This window comes from Lethenteron reissneri, chromosome 35 (genome assembly GCF_015708825.2).
Source record: "Lethenteron reissneri isolate LAM-NWPU_2019-01 chromosome 35, ASM1570882v1, whole genome shotgun sequence".
Classification (NCBI taxonomy): Eukaryota; Metazoa; Chordata; class Hyperoartia; order Petromyzontiformes; family Petromyzontidae; genus Lethenteron; species Lethenteron reissneri.
This window is the reverse complement of record NC_083813.1, coordinates 9,128,150-9,146,571: the sequence shown is the minus strand read 5'-3', so window position 1 is coordinate 9,146,571 and position 18,422 is coordinate 9,128,150. Positions and strand designations below refer to the sequence as shown.

General features: G+C 45.1%; 1 protein-coding gene across 1 annotated transcript in view; it reads left to right on the top strand.

The window, feature by feature from the left end:
• OPLAH (5-oxoprolinase, ATP-hydrolysing) overlaps positions 1 to 18,422 on the top strand; it is a 37,292-nt gene that overhangs the window by 1,501 nt on the left and 17,369 nt on the right. The window contains 16 exon segments of the mRNA XM_061565740.1: positions 2,776 to 2,923; positions 2,925 to 2,960; positions 4,892 to 5,083; positions 6,687 to 6,801; positions 7,102 to 7,225; positions 9,690 to 9,885; positions 11,310 to 11,475; positions 12,436 to 12,574; positions 13,165 to 13,232; positions 13,695 to 13,861; positions 13,863 to 13,981; positions 15,038 to 15,145; positions 15,775 to 15,945; positions 16,989 to 17,126; positions 17,833 to 17,971; positions 18,257 to 18,369. Coding sequence (XP_061421724.1) covers positions 2,777 to 2,923; positions 2,925 to 2,960; positions 4,892 to 5,083; positions 6,687 to 6,801; positions 7,102 to 7,225; positions 9,690 to 9,885; positions 11,310 to 11,475; positions 12,436 to 12,574; positions 13,165 to 13,232; positions 13,695 to 13,861; positions 13,863 to 13,981; positions 15,038 to 15,145; positions 15,775 to 15,945; positions 16,989 to 17,126; positions 17,833 to 17,971; positions 18,257 to 18,369 — 2,138 coding nt within the window. The 5' untranslated portion in view covers position 2,776.

Here is an 18,422-nt window from a genome sequence, read left to right as displayed (position 1 = left end):
TGCTGTACTGCATATTAGCCACAATTGTAAAAGCAAAAGTGTGCGTTTGTGTCGTTGTTCATGATGTTATTTATCCACTAGATTATAACCCCGTTTCAGTACATTGCCTCTCATGACCTTGCACAAGTGCAACTTACAAAAAACACATTCCTGCGGAGGGAGCTGGTAGGAACGTCGGGTTGCTCGGTCAATGGCCAGGGTCAACGGCGGCGTGGTGTATTCCGCAAATATGCCCGACTGTGAGGGCGGTCACAAGCCGGCGTGAGTAGGTTAAACGTTGAGTTTTATAAGGGCACCACGGGGTGACCAGCCCCTCCCCACCCAGCAAGACCCCACCCACCACCCAGCCCCACCCTCCCCACCCAGCCCCAACCCAGCTCCACCCTCCTCACCCAGCCCCACGCTCCCCAACCAGCCCTTCCCAACCCTCCCCACCCAACCCCTCCCTGCACGACGGACGGACGGACACAATAATCCCCTGTAGGCTGGTGTAACCAGGAGGTTCCTACCAGTATTAAACTTGTAACGCGCAGCACAGTATTCAATCACCGAAGCAGCGAGTACAAATTCAAAAGAGCGAGGGGGCACCATAGACAAGCGTGAAGGCAGCCAAACGTAATGAACCAACAATTTGCCCGAGCTCTGCAATTCTTTCATTAAAGTGTTTTCGGCAAAAAAGTGTGTTTTACTTGGAGGAGAAAACTGGACGTGCGAGATGGAAACGCTCTATCCTATACAGAAGTAACAGTGGAGTCGACATTTTTTTTAAATCCTTTATATTAAGTTCACTTGCTTGCTTGCTTGTGCACTTACGACCGTGCAAATCTTTCGGTCGTTTTTTAACCCACTTCCCGTGATCCAATCGAGCTGACATTTTGCACACAGACTCGTTGTGCGTGACAATTTATTTTCGTGAAAAAAAAAATTCCATAACTTTACACTTTTTAGGATTTTTTTTTATATTTAATTACCAATTGCTTAATGGTGGCAGGCAATCATCTGACCCATAGGTGGCAGCCATCTCAAGCCAGAGGACGAGAGGACTCTAGCCGCCACGCATATAAAGGATTTATAGTGAAAAACTTTGTTTTTACGGGTAATTTTTTCTGGACCGTATTCTGGCGAGACAGGGTTACATGGCTCCTTCAGTTCCCACAGGAAGGGAGTTGAACAACAGTGCAATCCACCAACCCTCGAACCCCTCCACAGTGCTGGATTACAGGCACATGCATAACGTCATAGAACTGTCACGTTATGAACGCCGATTGTAAATAATCATTCACGCAAGATTTGTATTGATACCGCACTGATTTCTAATGACCCTGTTATTTTCTCAACAACCTATTGAATATTGTCAGTTATGCCTTTGCTGGGTAAAGTCAGAAGAGTGTTCAAAGATATAATGAGTGTGTTGAGATTGGTCAGAAATATGTAGAGACTTTGAATGAAACTGTAATCTCAATAATGTTCCATTATTTTAGTGGTGTATCCAAAAATAGATCACCCTGTTTAATATTCAATGTCTAGACATGTCAATTTACATTCCAGTGGCAATGTTCCTTCATAGCATTTCGAAGTGCATGCACTGATATACTACAATATTCATGACCTCGTTTTTCAAACGAATGCCCCAATTGGTGGTCCAGTGCTGCAGTCTGGTAAACGTGGAGTTGCATAACGAATAGATGCCACTTGGAGCCTCTTGGCTGCACTGCAGCAGGGCAATGGAATGGTTGAGATTGAGATATGATGTAGGGAACGGTGCTTTAAGTTGCTGAGGTGTTTAGGTATCCTATACATGTACATACTTTTCCTTACCCATCATGCAGTCCATCGGGTTGCATTAGGAAGATCTGGAAAAGAAAAGATTCAAGAAAAACGTGGATAACTTTGTGCAGTATCTCAGCCTGCAAATTGTGACATTGTTGGTATATTCTTGGTTAATAAATTACACACTCTTTGGTTCTTTCGGTAAAGTCATGTAGGTATAAATACATTAAATCACGACGTTTCTGGCGCAACACAAGCGTCCGTCATCAGGTGGGACAATCACAGCAGGAAACAAATGCTGAAATTTACCGTAAAGAACCAAAGAGTATGGATCACTGCAGTCACGAAAGCTTCAAATCTAGATGAATAAATTACACTTCATGTGACCGTGTAAAGCAAATGTGTTACTTAACAGATTTCCATCAATTAATAACTTGTGTACTAGTATTGCATTAAGACAATGCACAGAGCGACTTGCCATGCAAGCCAAACTATAGACCATATAGTAAAACACTGTAGTCTGTGTTCCTTAAATGGAGGAATAGCAAAACCTTCTCGTGGCAAGTAGATCTCAACATTGGCGTTCAGCTCCTGAACATATTGCTATACGCAAACATACACTTTACATTATAGAGGCAACATCTATAGATTGGTCTTTTAATTTTATGGAGTAAACCACTTGTGTCTCTTGATGGAAAAACCTTGAAAAGCTTAAGTGCATTTAATAATTCTTCTGCATTTTCAATAACAATTAAACGGCCAATAGTGCATATTACTTAGGCTGTGCTGTTACTGCACGAGATAGTCATTTTAAAGCGATTGTCCTGTATCGCTGCCTTTCAAAGCGGTCGGTGGCATTCCCTGGAAGTGAGCGTAACATGAACGTAATTTTCAATGGAAACAGTAGAACACAATCTTCAATAGAAACTTCACGACAATGGGGCACCCATTGGTGCTTGCGGGCGTTTGACTGTTTCGCCGCCCGCGCTGCGAACGTGGCGGCAGCATGGCGACGTCGGCGGCAGCGGCCAAGGGGACGTTCCAGTTTGCCATCGACCGTGGCGGCACCTTCACGGACGTGTTCGCACGCTGCCCCGGTGGCCGGGTCCGTGTCCTCAAGCTGCTGTCCGAGGACCCCGCGCACTACCCTGACTGCTCCCCGCGAGGGCATCCGCCGCATCTTGCAGGAGGTTCACACTCGGCAGCATCATCACCACCACGTTCATCATCGTCACTGTTTTCATTTAACTTACGCTCATTTAACAAACGCTCACTGAATCTCAAACTCATTCGTCAAGAGACAGTTTTACCAAACATACGCTTGTCTGCTTCACAGTGGAGGTTAAAAGATGATGTGGCATTAATTTGACAAAGAGTAGGTCACATGTGCTGGCATCGCTGTCCAAATTTATAAACAAATTGAATGACTAGAAAGCTGCCTAATTATAAAAAAAAACGAATATCACCCGATACTGTGAATGTACTTTAGCCTATACAGTACTCATCTGTAAAATGGTGCCTTTGTGATAGCCTTGTGTAATTATGATGGCATGAATACCAAATATACCAATTCTTTTTTTTATTTTACTGAAAAAATATCTGTAATAATTAGTATCATTTGCATTTAAGTTAAACACCGCACATAAATCGAAGCGATTTCCTGACTAATTCAGACAAAGAGTTATAAGTCGCTATTCATCCAGTCGAACGCAAGAATAAGTATAAATATTAGGTGGCTTTTTACATGGCCCTAATATTCAATCAGGACTGTAATTCAAATTGATATAATTTTTCCACCTTTTGTGATGAGGGAAAAATCCTCAGAAAATAGCACGGTGTCGGACATACTTAGACAAACTGATATTTCGTCCACATTGGGACAATAATTGTGCATTCAGTTTCGCGTGTGTCAAACCATTGACTTATTCTATAAGTAATCTACATTTTCGAAACCTAGATAATTTCATTCGAAATCTTAATGGAATTTATATAGTGCCTTAATCAAGGCACTTTACTGTAATGGTGGAGATATGAATAAAATAGACGAGATGATGCAATGGGCAAATCTGTGATGCGTGAATTCTGTGAAAGCGCAATTGATGACAGTAGATGATGATGAATGGATTGAATGAATGGGGAATGAGTGATAGTCGTATCATGAGAATATGAAGAGGGAACGGTAAAGGTGGTGGTTATCAGGGGGAGATTAAGGGGATGTGTGGTTAGCTATGGAAAATAGTGAGTTAGGAGTGGGAACCAGGGGCGGTTTCTTCATTAGGGCGATTGGGCGACGCACCACCAATGTCATTCAACCACAGAGTCACGCTAGCCGTCACTGTGCCTCTGGATATAGTCCAATCAGCGTCATGTCACGTTCTGTGGAGTACCGCCTCTTTTTGGGCGAATTCACTCCGGCTGAGAATCGCCCCGAGTGGCCCCATAGACTTACATTCAAAGATGTTTTTTTTCGAACGGGGGGCGCTCCAATGCATTCTCTACGGCTTCCGGGAGGGCTCGCACTAACGTGCTTACGTCATCATACGTAACCACGTTTCATCCAACAATATAATTTGTCGCCACCTAGTGGAATCTTTAATAAAAGAAACTTGAGTGGATTGTATTAATAGTGAGTATAGAAACAAACAAGATGTATTGTAAGAGTCACTTTATTTTTCATTAATATTAAAGAAGTGAAGTTGCCTTTACATGCTTAAGCTGTTAATTTATCCATTGCATGGGTGGACCTTATCCTTATCAATCATCCAGACATCTGCCCCCCCTGAGAGATTTTGCAGGAGCCGCCACTGGTGGGAACTAAGGTGATTTTAATGGGAAGGGAAAGTTTGTTCTAGTGAAGGGGGGTGAGAAGAAAAAAAGAGCCAAAGCGTGGATTGAGCGCTAGAAAAAGGAAGAACAGAGAGACGGCAAAGATTTAGAACGTAGAGTGTGAGAAGTACACTAGAAAGATACAAGAGTGGCAAGATGGTGGGTTCACCAACAATTCCGAGGGCAGTTTCGGGGAGGCGCCGTGGCCCTTTAACAACAAGTCCCTGGACATCATGAGTCGACTGGAGACTTTCGCCGACGATTCCTGTGTGACTTAACCTGTTGGAACTTGCAGGAGACGGGCATGGCAATGCCCGCGGGGCTGCCCCTGGATACGGCGGCCGTGGAGTGGATCCGCATGGGCACCACGGTGGCCACGAATGCGCTGCTGGAGCGCAAGGGAGAGCCCATGGCCCTGCTCATCACGCGCGGATTCCGAGACCTGCTGCACATCGGCAACCAGGCCCGACCGAAAATATTTGACCTGGTACGTGATTTTGTCAATATATGTACTGTATGTTTCGATTTAAAGCTTTCGTGACTGCAGGGATTCATCTTCTTGGTTCTTTCGGTAAAGTCACGTAGAAAGGAAATAATAAAATAATTAAATTAAAGCATTAAATAATTCTCACGATGTTTCGGCCACAACGCAAGCAGCCGTCCTCAAGTGAAGACCAGGTCTGTCGGGGAGACAGCGTCTGAATGAAACACCACCACGCTTGGAGCGTCTATTTAAGCTGGGTTGGAAGGGGGGAAGGTGCGCCTTGACAGAATTTGCATATCAAGAGGAATTTAGCATATTTATGGGAAATGCAGGTATGTGATTAGTACTACTTGTGAAATGCGTAGGAGATAGCCGGGGGGTTTCAAAGTCATATTATGCCCGTGCATTATGCAGGATTAGCAGCATCAAAGGGAGGGGATAGGGGTAGTATTAATAAAGGGAAGGAATGTTAATAGTTTATTATTATACACTCTACTATACACTATACCATTGACCGTCGAGTAAAGATACTAAGAGGAAGCAAAGAAATATGTCAATGGGAGAGTGATATGTACTGTATGTTTCAACTTCTTTTGCACCGTTGCGTGGTCAACCATGCTAATTGGAGGTGCGGGGGAAAGGACAACAAACCAAACACAAAGAAATTATTTTCAATATAGGTTTAAAAGTGCATTGCTCCAGTGGCTTCCTAATATCGGAAGGAATAGCGTTCCAGACGGCCGTAGAAGCGCATCTGAAATTGCGTGATGCAGTGAGTATCTTTGTTCGAAGGTTGAGGGGCACATAGGTGGTTAATAGAAGCCAAGTTGTACATTTGTTTGAGCTGCCCTTTACGGAAGGAGGATCATGAATCATCCAGTTTTGTAACATAACTAACCCTCATGGTAACAAGCCACAAAAGCATATGCTCAATCGACTACAATGCCTGATTTCTGACCGTCACATATCTGCACTTGCAAAATAATCACCCACGCCTTTTGCAGTATTTGTGCATAGTGTGGCCACTTTTTGTGGATGTTCACAAATTCAACCTTTTCACATGCAGCAATGTGTTCTTAATCTCATGTACATTCAATTATAAAGCACAGTAAAAAAAAATCCCAAGTTTAAAGCAGTTTGTGATTTATTTGTTTCTAGTAACCTATTTGTGCATTATATAACACATTTTCTAAAGATGTACTCAAATCCGACCATTTAATTGAGTAAAATAACTTCGAATAAAAAATGCATTCATAAAAATAATTGTATTATTTTTGGTTTCATTATTAGGTGAGAACACACTGATGTCAAATAGCATGTTTAAACTAAACTGATTAAAGGTTGAATTCATATTCCACTGTTTTCATATTAAATTGTATATCCTAAAGGATAGTTTCAAACGGATATCTGCATCTCAGCTAATTTCCCAATTGTATGTGGTTTCATGAAGACTGATGTGCACATGAAAGCATTTAATCTGCAGTGGTTCTTTATTGATGGGAATCATTGTAGTTGAAGCAATTTTTTACTTGCACCCCAAGGGCCATATTCATTAGCCACAAAAATATATATTCTGCACTTCAGTCAATTTTGCTTTTCCCAAAAGGAAATCCGAATGCCTGAGGTGCTCTATGAAGAAGTCATCGAGGTGGAGGAGAGAGTGGTTCTCCAACAGCAGAAATGTCAGCTCCCAGGAAAGGAGGCACATCCGATTGTTACAGGTACGGTGAGTCCTCGCTTAACGCGTATTCGCTATAACACGGTTCTTCTATTAGGGAACTCTATTAACACAACGCAGAAAGCGCAATCCGTTATAATACGGTTTCTGGATTGTGACATTGCACAGGACCGTGATGGATGGCAATGACACGGAGTGGTCTTCATGTTGCATTGGATAGAAATTGGCCTGTGATAATGACTAGACAGTTACTTAAACTGCTCGCAAGTCTTGTGTATTAGTAGGCATATGTCGCTGAGCCTTCGACAGAAGATTAATTTGTTTCGCATTGTGGGTGGAGCAGGTTCGACGGGCGAGAAGCTGGAGGTCTGGAAGGAGGTCGACCTCGCTGACCTGGAGGAGAAGCTTAGCGGAGTGTTGGCCCGGGGCATCAGCAGTTTGGCCGTGGTGCTCATGCACTCGTACACGTACGTGGGGCCTCCACGTCAACACCTGAGATAAAAAAACAACAACACCGGGCCTATATTAGACACATTGATTCGTAAATTCTCAAACTCATGTTATGTGCATCGAATCATGCGTTTCGGAGAATTATCTGCACAAAACCGTCCGAACGAGATGTAAAAAATTACTTGCATTACAAACACGATAGGGAAAATAATGCAACAGAAGGAAACATTTTCGAGAATCGTGACCTCGAATGTGAAAATAACTTCGATTCGGTGTTGCAGTGAATCATTATATGCCCAGATTGGAACTGTGCGACACTAATACTCGACACTAGATGGAGCCGATGTCACCATTACTGTACCGCTGTATCAACTTATGCAAGCAGTAGTGAATTGGTAGCAGAGGTCGCAAACGGGTTTTGATTCCTTACCCGTACCCGGCCGCACCAGGGTCGCAAATGGGTACCCGTACCCGGCCGGGTAAGGGTTCCCGTTCCCTACCCGTACCCTACCCGAAATGAGTGACAAACGGTGACTCACCAGTGACTCACGGCCTACCCGTACCCGTACCCGGCTACACCAGGGTTGCAAACGGCTACCCATACCCGTACCCGGCCGGGTACGGGTAGCCGGGTATCAGGTAGGGTACGGGTATCGGGTACCCGGTTGCGACCTCTGATTGGTAGTCGGTTATGGTAGCCATGTTAAATCTGATTTACAAATTTTGGTCATGATTTTGTTTCAGGTCCCACTACAGTCAGAAATGTTTTCAGTTGAAGACATTCCTTTCGGCTTATTATATAATTTATAATTTGAAGTCCATCATAGATGTACAATGACAGTACTCGCATACCTGTCAACCCCTTATCAGTGCCCCTACCTTATTACAGACCAATTCAGACTTTATTGGTCACCTCGTGCCCTTATAAATCTCAACGTTCATCCTTCAAAGTCCCATCAGAGGGGAGAAACACAAACAAATAGACAAAAAACATTTTTGCCCGGATTGAAACGGCTGTACGCCATATGAACCTGAAAACTCAATTTCCCTGTATAAGAATATGGGTAAACCGTATGGGTTGACAGGTATGTACTCATACCAATACGTATGCCTATTACAATGTATACCCAAACAGAATGGCGAGAGGGAATCTGGAAAACCGAGTCTGCATTGCTATTTTGGATTAGCGTTAAGTACTTTGTGTATAAAAAAATGTGCAGTAGAACAGTTTTATTATAGATTAAGAGTAATTGCTGAAATTGGTAACCTTTGATATCCACACAACCTAACACATAGACACATGTTCTGAGCAGACCTGGGGTCAAATATAATTACAATTAAGGCAGCATCGTTAGATGACATTCCACTTGTAATTACACTGTTATTGGATTTCATTACACATGATAAATTTACAATTGTAATTGACCCCAGGTCTGGTTCTGAGATTCAAGAATCAATTCCCCTGTCTGCATGTCTCTTATCACGTGGGTGACTTCCATCTTCAGGTCATCCAGGGTGTGTGAGAGTTGTTTGTATTCAAAGTAGCACAGCTACGGTAAGATGTGTATTATCCAGTGCTTATTTGCAGCCAGTTCTGTCTATAAGCGACCCGAAATATGTTTTCATACCGAGCACACCACATCCAATAACAATTCTTAAAATAACTGTGTCTGCGAGTCAAGTACCTAATCCAGTTTGCCAGTGACCCAGACAATATTTGGTGACAAATGTGAACCCCTGGTACTGCCTTCGAACCAAACAAAGCAGAATGTCAGATCTCAGAAGTTAATCAGGGTTGAGCTTGCATTCGTATTTGGATGGCTGACTCCATAGGCTCTACTATGTGATGTTCAGCAGAGGGCAGTGCAGCCAATTCTAGATATTGAAGCTTTCGTGACTGCAAGGATTCATATTCTTAGGTTTTTGTCAGTAAAGTCACGTAGGTAAAAAATTAAACTTAATAAAAGTAAAATAAAAATAAAATAAAATCACGACGTTTCGGAAGCAATACAAGCCTCCGTCCAGTAAAATTGCTGTAGCAGTATTTTACTGGAGCGGTTACACCTGATGACGGAGTCTTGTGTTGCTTCCGAAACGTCGTGATTTTTATTTTATTTTACTTTTATTAATTACAATTTTTTACCTACGTGACTTTACCGAAAAAACCTAAGAACAGTGCAGCCAAATCCGTTGTTGTACTAAACTTCTCACTGCCACGTCTATGCTCCCTGCCTTCACCAACCTGAGCAACCCCTGCGTCCAGCATGGAGTGGAGAAGCTCTTATCCACCAGGGTAAATAAATGCCTCGGTTTAGTTGTGTTTTCAGGTTGTACCGCATGATGGCCGGCATAATCTTCCGACGCATCGCACGCTGTACAAACCCACCCAATAAACACATCGGAGAGCCGTGCACGTACGAGTTTGGTACCAGCGTACTAGCCAGTGCCAAAGCAAACGCAATGCCTCATGGTGGCGTCCAGGTGGGCGGGACACGAGCGGAGCGTGGGCGAGCTGGCACGCCGCATGGGGTTCCGGCACGTGTCACTGTCATCGGACATCATGCCCATGGTGCGGGCGGTGCCGCGCGGCTACACGGCGTGCGCGGACGCCTACCTCACCCCGTGCATTCAGAAGTACCTGTGCGGCTTCACCGCCGGATTCCGCAACGAGCTGCAGGTGAGCGCCTGTTGCACGGGTGGACGAAGTTGCTGTGAGGCGGCGGGTGTCCGGGTGGCTTTGTTACGTTAATCTGCTGGCATCCACATTTCATCTACTGGACATCTGTGGAAAAAGAGCTGTACAGATCATCGGATTCCTCCAGTATAAATAATATTCCCATTCTGAGTCTGATCGTCAGCTATGAGATGTCCATTGTTGGATGAAAACTTCACCCGAGCTGCCACCTCCTGCACATCGCTCCACCTCTCATGCTTGCACGTACTCTCAGCTTTGTTTCCTTCTTTGGCTGCCACCAAACTTGGGGGCCAATCAATACGATTACAGCACAAATTGATGCGTCGATGCATCGTTACATGCCTAACATCATCGTTGCAGGCCTAACATCATTATTACATACCTAGCATCAGCGTTGCATGCCTATCATCATCACAATGTAATTCCAATTACAATCTAATTCTAATTATATTGTGATGGTAGTTCATTACGAATGACACAATTCTAATTTGGTTGCATTGCGTGGTTGCGACTATGGGTCGTTATCCCGTCCAGCTCAGTGTGTCGTGCCCAGGCCCACTTAGGTTTATTGACTATCATGATGTTCTCGAACTTGCATATATTCCCCAATTCGTGTGTTCCCCATTCTTCTTTCTCAGTGTCCCTGGTCCACACTTACATCCGTGTAATTAAGGACCTGCTTTAATTTTCGAATGTCTCAAGAATAAGTAATACATTTGGAGGTAGTCTTTTTTGGCAATGGTGCTATTCGTACATTGTGTCTTTCTTATTATTAAGAAATATTCCTTGGCTTACTTGGACTTAAGTGCTTTTGAACTATGCTCAATACCAAGAGCTATGATCCATCTTCACGTAATTTAAGTTCTGTTTTTAAATCTTACGCTGCAGTGATGCGATGACTCTGCGCTCTAGATTAATCGAGCAGCTAGCCGGCGCTCGCGCATGCACAGGTGGGTTTTGATTTGGAAAATGAATGGGCCGGCGATGCTAGGCCCCTTGCCTGCTGCGTCTTGCGGCGCATACGCTTGTCAGTTCCTCTTCCTCTCATGGTCGCCGTTCCCACATGGCTATGGGGTTGGCGGCGCGCGCCTCCCCCCTTGTCGCCAAAGCCACTTAATGCTTCCGTCTCATCTTCGGTGTTCCTCGAATCTCTCTTTTAACGACTCTGTTTATGATGTTTCTCCTCCTCATTCTGCATCACAGGGAAGAAAACCATCACTGTCTTGCTTCCCTCGCTTTGTCGACAATACTTCGTACCCACCAAATTGTTTACTGACGTCCCTTGTCAGTCACACTTGCTATCCCTCCTCTCTTCTCGTCGCGCTTTACGCCTTCCGTGGTCTTGCGTCCTTCGCCAAAATATATTTACCCAATGGCCGGCCGGCACCGACGATGCTCTCCTGCAGGACGTGCGGGTGCTGTTCATGCAGTCGGATGGCGGGCTCACCCCGATGGGGAGATTTAACGGGTCGCGCGCCATCCTGTCCGGCCCAGCGGGCGGCGTGGTGGGCTACGCCGTCACCACCAGCACGGCGGACGAGCGCCAGCCCGTCATCGGCTTTGACATGGGCGGTACGACTCGTGGCCCGCAGGGGGGGGATGCTCATGCGTCTGGCCGGGTTGAGGGCCGTGCACGGAATTTCCACGAACGGATAGAATTGCAAATACGGCGACCTGTCGGATGCGATTTAGGAATGACGTTGCAAAAAGTAAACGGCTAACTTTATTTCGCATGAATTTGGCTGAGTACTGCCAAGTGCCCCAAGTATATGGAATACACTTGGCTGTGAATAACTTGGTGTTTGCAGAGTATAGTTGTTAGACTTGTAACAATTAATCTCCTGGTGCCTTGGAATAAGGTGCTATCTAAGATAAGATTTGATCAATTGTTATGAGTTAGGTTGGCTATTTGATTCAATAATCATATTTGGTTTCGTTATTTCTGTCTCATTTGTATTTCTAGGTGTTCTGTGCTGAGTTTAAAGTTTTGATTCATTGCCATAAATGTAACAGGAGATATATGCATATACAGTACTTTACATAAATAATAAATATATAATTCTCATAAGGAATTATTTAATGCATGTGTCCTGAGCTTAGGAATAATTTTAGCTGATGAATCGATGCGTCGTTACATGCCTAGCATCATCATTGCATGTCTAATATCGTTGCGTGCCTAGTATGAACATTGCACGCCTAGTATAAGTGTTGCATGCCTAGCATCTTCGTTGCATGCCCAGAATCATTGTTGCACACTTAGCATCTTCGATTGCCGGCCGAACATCATCGTTGAATGCCTAGCATCATTGTTGCATGCCTAACATGGTCGTTGCATGGCTAGCCACATCGTTGCCTGCCTAGCATCATCAATGCATGCCGAGTATCGTCATTACATGTCAAGCATCATCATTGCATGCCTACTATCGTCCTTGGATGCCTAGCATCATCGTTGCATGCCTCACAACGTCGTTGCATAGCTAGCCACATCTTTGCATGCCTAGCATCATCGTTACATGTCTAGTATTTGCGCAGGTACGTCGACGGACGTGAGTCGATTTGCCGGCTCGTACGAGCACGTGTTTGAGACGACCACGGCAGGGGTGACGATCCAGGCACCGCAGCTCGACATCAACACAGTGGCAGCGGGTGGCGGCTCCATTCTGTTCTTCAGGTGTGATATAAGAACTGCTTTTAGTGTCGACTTTGGTGTCCTTCCTCCCACCTTCGATTAGCACGGTTTGCTACGGACGGTGCGAGAGAAGTTCAACCTACATCTGTTTTGGCAGCATAACTTTACTTGCTTAACTTGAATTGTCGGGCGGCATAAGGTAAACTTTTCCCCGTCGAGGATGACCACGTGAAAGATTACGTAGTTTGTCGTTTACATTTTTAATTGACCCGAAAACAGACAGAAAGAAAGAAGAAATAAAAAAACCGTTGCGAGGCTTGAGCTGTGGCATGGTTATCGAGTGTGCGGGTGGCGACATTGCACTGGGGCTCATGGGCCATTGGGGCCTAGGAGGTGGGCCACGAAGAGAGAAGGGATTGAACAGGGGGCCTCAATGTCATTCCTTGCCACCCATGCTTTTACACCACTTGGATTGAAGGTGATAAAAATGTGGAAAGAATATATTGCTTGATGTGTTCATTTTCTTTTTTAGCAACGCAAATTATGGTTCCGTCAATGGAGCTCGTAAATATAACCCTGCGGCTTGCTCACGGACATTGTGCACATGCCTTGTGTGACAAATGCTCCTCCAGAGCTGGCATGTTCGTGGTTGGTCCGGAGTCGGCTGGTGCTCACCCTGGCCCAACTTGCTACAAAAAAGGTGAGAGAGCAATGTCTGATGTAGGAACAAAAACAATTAGAATCAGAATGTTTATTTAGACTGGAGGAATCCGATGAGCTATGAAGTTCTGTTTCACAGATGCACGGTAGGGGCGGTTCAGCAAAGCTACAACAAGAAACAATAAAAAAAGATATTACAAAGTATCCCATTGGGAAAGGTGTAACACAAAGTCGCTGACAATTACCTGCAGTAAATTTCAGAAAAGCAGAATGTTGAGGATTATTTTGGAGTGAACTACTTCTTCTAAGGCTATGATAACATAACCCATAATGCACCCTGTTTCATCAGATTTCGGACGCTGAGCAGAGTTGAGCCTGGATAGTGCTTCGATGGGACACCATCATGTATTAAAAACAGGTGTTATAGGCTGCTGCGGGGCTATGGTGTGGGCAGCAGAGGGCAGTGCAGACAAGGGGCAATTATTGTTCCCTTGGAAACCAGGTGGGCCGCTCACCGTGACCGATGCAAACCTGTGCCTGGGTCGGCTGCTCCCGGAGTTCTTCCCCAAAATTTTTGGACCGGATGAGACGGAGCCTCTGGGCAAGAAAGAGACGTCGACCGCGTTTGCGAAAATGACGGCGGACGTGAACGACTTCCTGGCTGGGCAAGGCGTCTGGGAGTTCGCAGGCCCCCCCCGACAACATGAGTGTGGAGGAGGTGGCCATGGGTTTCATTCGAGTGGCAAATGAGGCCATGTGTCGCCCCATCCGGGCACTCACACAGGTACCGTCGGGGATTACATAAAAAAGCAAGACATTTGCACTTGAGACTTATTCAGTTTTTTTCTTGCCATTGATAAGGTGGCGCTTGCAACCGTTGTTGGGTGCAAGGCCCCTGATGTCACCAATGTTTGATGGTTAAATGTGCCACTATGTGTCGAATCAACCATTAATATTGATTCTCATGCTCACGATACATGCATCGAATCGCATGTAACAGTCATTTTTGTTTGTACATCTACGTAACGGATTCACATCACCCCTACAGCGACTACAGACTGTTTCATCACAAAGTTAAAAATAAATATTTGATTCTTGAAAGGACCCTGAAAATGTGCAACAACTCATCGCCACATACAGAAATGTGGTTTTTGATTTTCTTTTAACAAATGGTTTCGAGAACCATGTGGCTTCAAGGTTCGCCCCACAGCACTAGGCAGAATTGTACCGAGGACAAAAAACAAACGTGGTTCTCAATCATTCTCTGTTAATGCCCCAACCACCTGGAATTCCATCACTTCCAAAATGCCCTGGTTTGCTCTCGTATCTAAATCACAATAGGATACTAAGCTGTTTAATCTTCATGATAAAGTTCACTTGCAATTGTATTTGACATGTATAATCTGTTAACAGATAGTGTATATTGTAGTGATATGTAAAATGTTAACGTAATTGAGTTACGGGGAATTTATTATTTTACATTGATTTATGTTCGTGCAAAATTTCCGATTTATCATGCGACAGTTGTTTGGTTCATGATTTGTTTGCTTCATTGTTTTACTTTATTTTTCTTTTGTCGGTTTGTTAACCCAGGTCACTTGCAAACAAGACTCTATACTGGTCTCTCCAATTCTCACGTGGTTAAACAAACAAGAGTCGACTTAACTTGTTCATGTACACACACTATTTGCTTCCTTACCAAACCTTTAAAGCCAGTACACTTTGCAGAAGCGAAAAACGCCTTCAATCCAAACCAAACGAATGCATTTAAATATTTGCCTTGGGTGGCTGGTGCCCAGTGTCGACTATGTTGTCCCGGTGTCTTTGTTTCTGTGCTAGGCAAAGGGTCACGAACACCTCCCAGCACGTGCTGGCATGTTTCGGCGGCGCAGGAGGACAGCACGCCTGTGCCATTGCACGCGCCCTCGGCATGAGCACAGTCTTCATTCACAAGTCAGTGGCCGGCACCAGCAGACATAGAGGCGCTGCAGTTGGGACATTCGGTAGCTCTTACGAACCCGCACCTCCGATTAGCACGGTTGGCTACGTACGATGCGAAGTTCAAGATGCGTGCATAGCGCAGGCAACAGTGTAACTACACTTTAGCGTGGTGGCATCTGATATCTAGCGCTTTAGAGGTGAGGGTTTGGGTGGTTCGCACACATGTTTGAGAAACTCAAACCTGCGGGGCTGCGATGTGGACAGCAGATGGCAGTACAGCAAGTGGATTGAATTACTTTGTTTAAAGCTTTGGGTGCTACCTCCTCAAAGCCATGGGTATTCTTCAGATATTCCCATTTACTCCCAACATTCCAAACATAAATGAAATTGGCCAGACATCCCAATGCAGAGACTAAGTGCAGCGTTACTGAACACACAAAGGGCATTATTGTTACTTTCACTACACTCAGGTTCATGTGATCGTCCTGATGTGTAAATTGTCACCAGTAATGTCCCAATGATTTATATTTGTATATCAACTGCGCTTCATTGATGCTGCGCATTCACCTATCAAGTGTGCTCCCCAGTTATTACCGTTGCACAACGCGTGCCTGCATCCTTTCGCCCACACCGCTTCAAAGGTATTCTGGCATCCTGTCCGCGTACGGCATGGCGCTGGCGGACGTGGTGCACGAGTGCCAGGAGCCGAGCGCGCTTGTGTACGGACCGCCTGCCTTCCGACGCTTGGAGGAAAGGATCACAGCACTCGATCAGCGTTGCGTGCAAGAGCTGCAGGCTCAGGGCTTCGCCCGGTAAATTTACTATGAACTAACTAAACTTTTTATTTTGCCAGGTAAGGCCCACTGAGCTGTATAGCTCTTTTTCAGAAGTGACTGGGCCGCAAATGATAGTTCAACAAAGCAGCTTATCATCAACTGGAAATGTATAGCAGCCAAATACTCTATAAATGCATGTTTCTAAATGTGGAGGGAACAACCGGAGGACCCGGAGAAAAAATCCACGCGACCACGGGGAGAGAACACGCAAACTCCAAATATACAGGCAGGCGTAAGAGTTGGTATCGAACCCACAACCTTCTCCTCCATAGCAGGCGAGGTAGTTAATGCATTATTGCCACGGATGTCCAACAATGATTGGAATATCCTGATTGCTAATCTCTTCAGGGGTTTGTAAAAGTGGCTCTAATCAATGGTGCTTCAGCATTCAGTGGAAAGATGTCCTGTGGAGATATATTTTTACCACCATATGAACGTAGCATTACTGCAGTGGGACCTCCAGCAATGAGCACCATTGAATGCTGGAAAGAACACTGCAGGCCTGATGTTTGTTAAATAATGAACCGATAGGACTTCACGATCGCTGGTTTAGTAATTAGATTTGTCTACGTAGAAAGACCATGGTGGAAGAGATGGATTGGGAGGAACTAAGCCCAGGGAGTTTCGTAACTCAAAACGTCTGTAATCAAGGATTAGAGCCATGCTGTCGATCCAGAATTCCGCCAGTCTAAGTAAAGATTCTGATTCATTATAATTCTGAATTGTCATTGCCGGGCCGCTGAGCCTTCTTATCATTTCGATTTAAGGCTTTCGTGCCTGCAGGGATTCATCTTCTTGGTTCTTTCGGTAAAGTCACGTAGAAGGGAAATAATAAAATAATAGAAATAAAACATAATAAAATAATATATATTATTATTTTATTATGTTTTATTATATATATTATTATTTTATTATGTTTTATTTTATTATTTTATTATTTCCCTTCTTATCATTGATCGGGAAAATGTTGCGTCTGTTTCTATTCACTGCTAACGTGGTATTGCTCCCCCTTTCTTCAGGTCCCAAATCCACACGGAGGTGTTCCTGCACATGCGCTACGAACGGACCGACTGCGCTCTCATGTGCTCTGCCTGTGGGTTCCCTGTAAACGAGGCCTCTTGTAGCTACGGAGACTTCCTTCAGGCCTTCACGCAACGGTACATTATCACACCTTGTTTTCATTGCCAGCCCTCGGTCGTGGGGGATGTAACGTTTGTGGAGCATAAACGGAGAATTTCTGTTCAGGTTTTTCGTCGTTGTGCTGTGTAACTCTCCAAAGTGTTGTTGGTTGTACCGCGTGTTGTTCGGCATGATGGCCAATGCTTTTGGTTGTGCCAAGGTGGCAAGATGTTAACTACCTCACCTGGTATACAGGAGGATCGTGGGTTCGATCCCGACCCTAACGCCTGAAAATTTGGAGTTTGCACATTCTCCCCGTGGTCTTGTGGATTTTTCTCCGGGTCCTCCAGTTTTTCCCTCCACATTTATAATCGGCATACGTTCAGAGTATTTGGCTGCAATACATTTCCACGTGATAAGCCACTTCATTGGGCGATCATTTATGGCCAGGTCACTTCTGAAAAAGAGCTATATAGCTCAGTGGGCCTTGCGTGGTAAAAAAACAAATAGAAGTTCGTGTTTTCTCCATGTGCTGCTGGGAGCTTCTTCAATTCAATTTGGTTTTCAAAAAAATTCAGCATGTGGAGCGAAATGTCAAGACATCTTGCCCAACAACAAGTGGTTTCAACCCGAAAGCACATCGGAGAGCTACATCAAGACGGGAATGGGAGGCGAGGTGGGAGGTGGGGGGAGGGGTGGCATTTGCACCCACGTCTCGAGAGAGCGGTCTCTCACCCGCCGCAGGTACAAGCAGGAGTTTGGCTTCACGATCCCTGGGCGCGCGGTGGTGGTGGACGATGTGAGGGTGCGTGGGGTCGGCAAGAGTGGCGTCCACGCGGAGCCCGAACTTGCTGCCAGCGAGGAACCGCCGCCTCTCAGGAAGGCAAGTTGCGTCTGCCGCCCGTGACCCCAGTCGCAGGTCCACACAATAATGAATAATCACGTAAAAGCTCATCTTCTGATTATGTGAATTGTTACGGTTCACGGTCATGATCGGAGAATCATTTCTTCATCCCGTATTTACTGTCTCGTGTTTTTCATTATTGTCCCGACCTCCATAGCTCCATGGACCTGACCGATTAAAGCCCAGTCGGTGCATTGTGTGTGGTGTTGCACTACGCTCCTGTGTTAACGCAGAGTGATGCTCATTGGTGGTCGTGTCGTACAGGTGACGCGTTGCTACTTTGAAGAGGGTTACCTGGACACCGGCGTGTACCTGCTGGGGGAGCTGATGAGCCAGCACACTATCCCAGGCCCCGCCATCATCATCGACAACAACAGGTGTGGGCAGCTAGCATGCCCTCGGGTGCACGTGGAAGCGGCAGTTGTGGTCT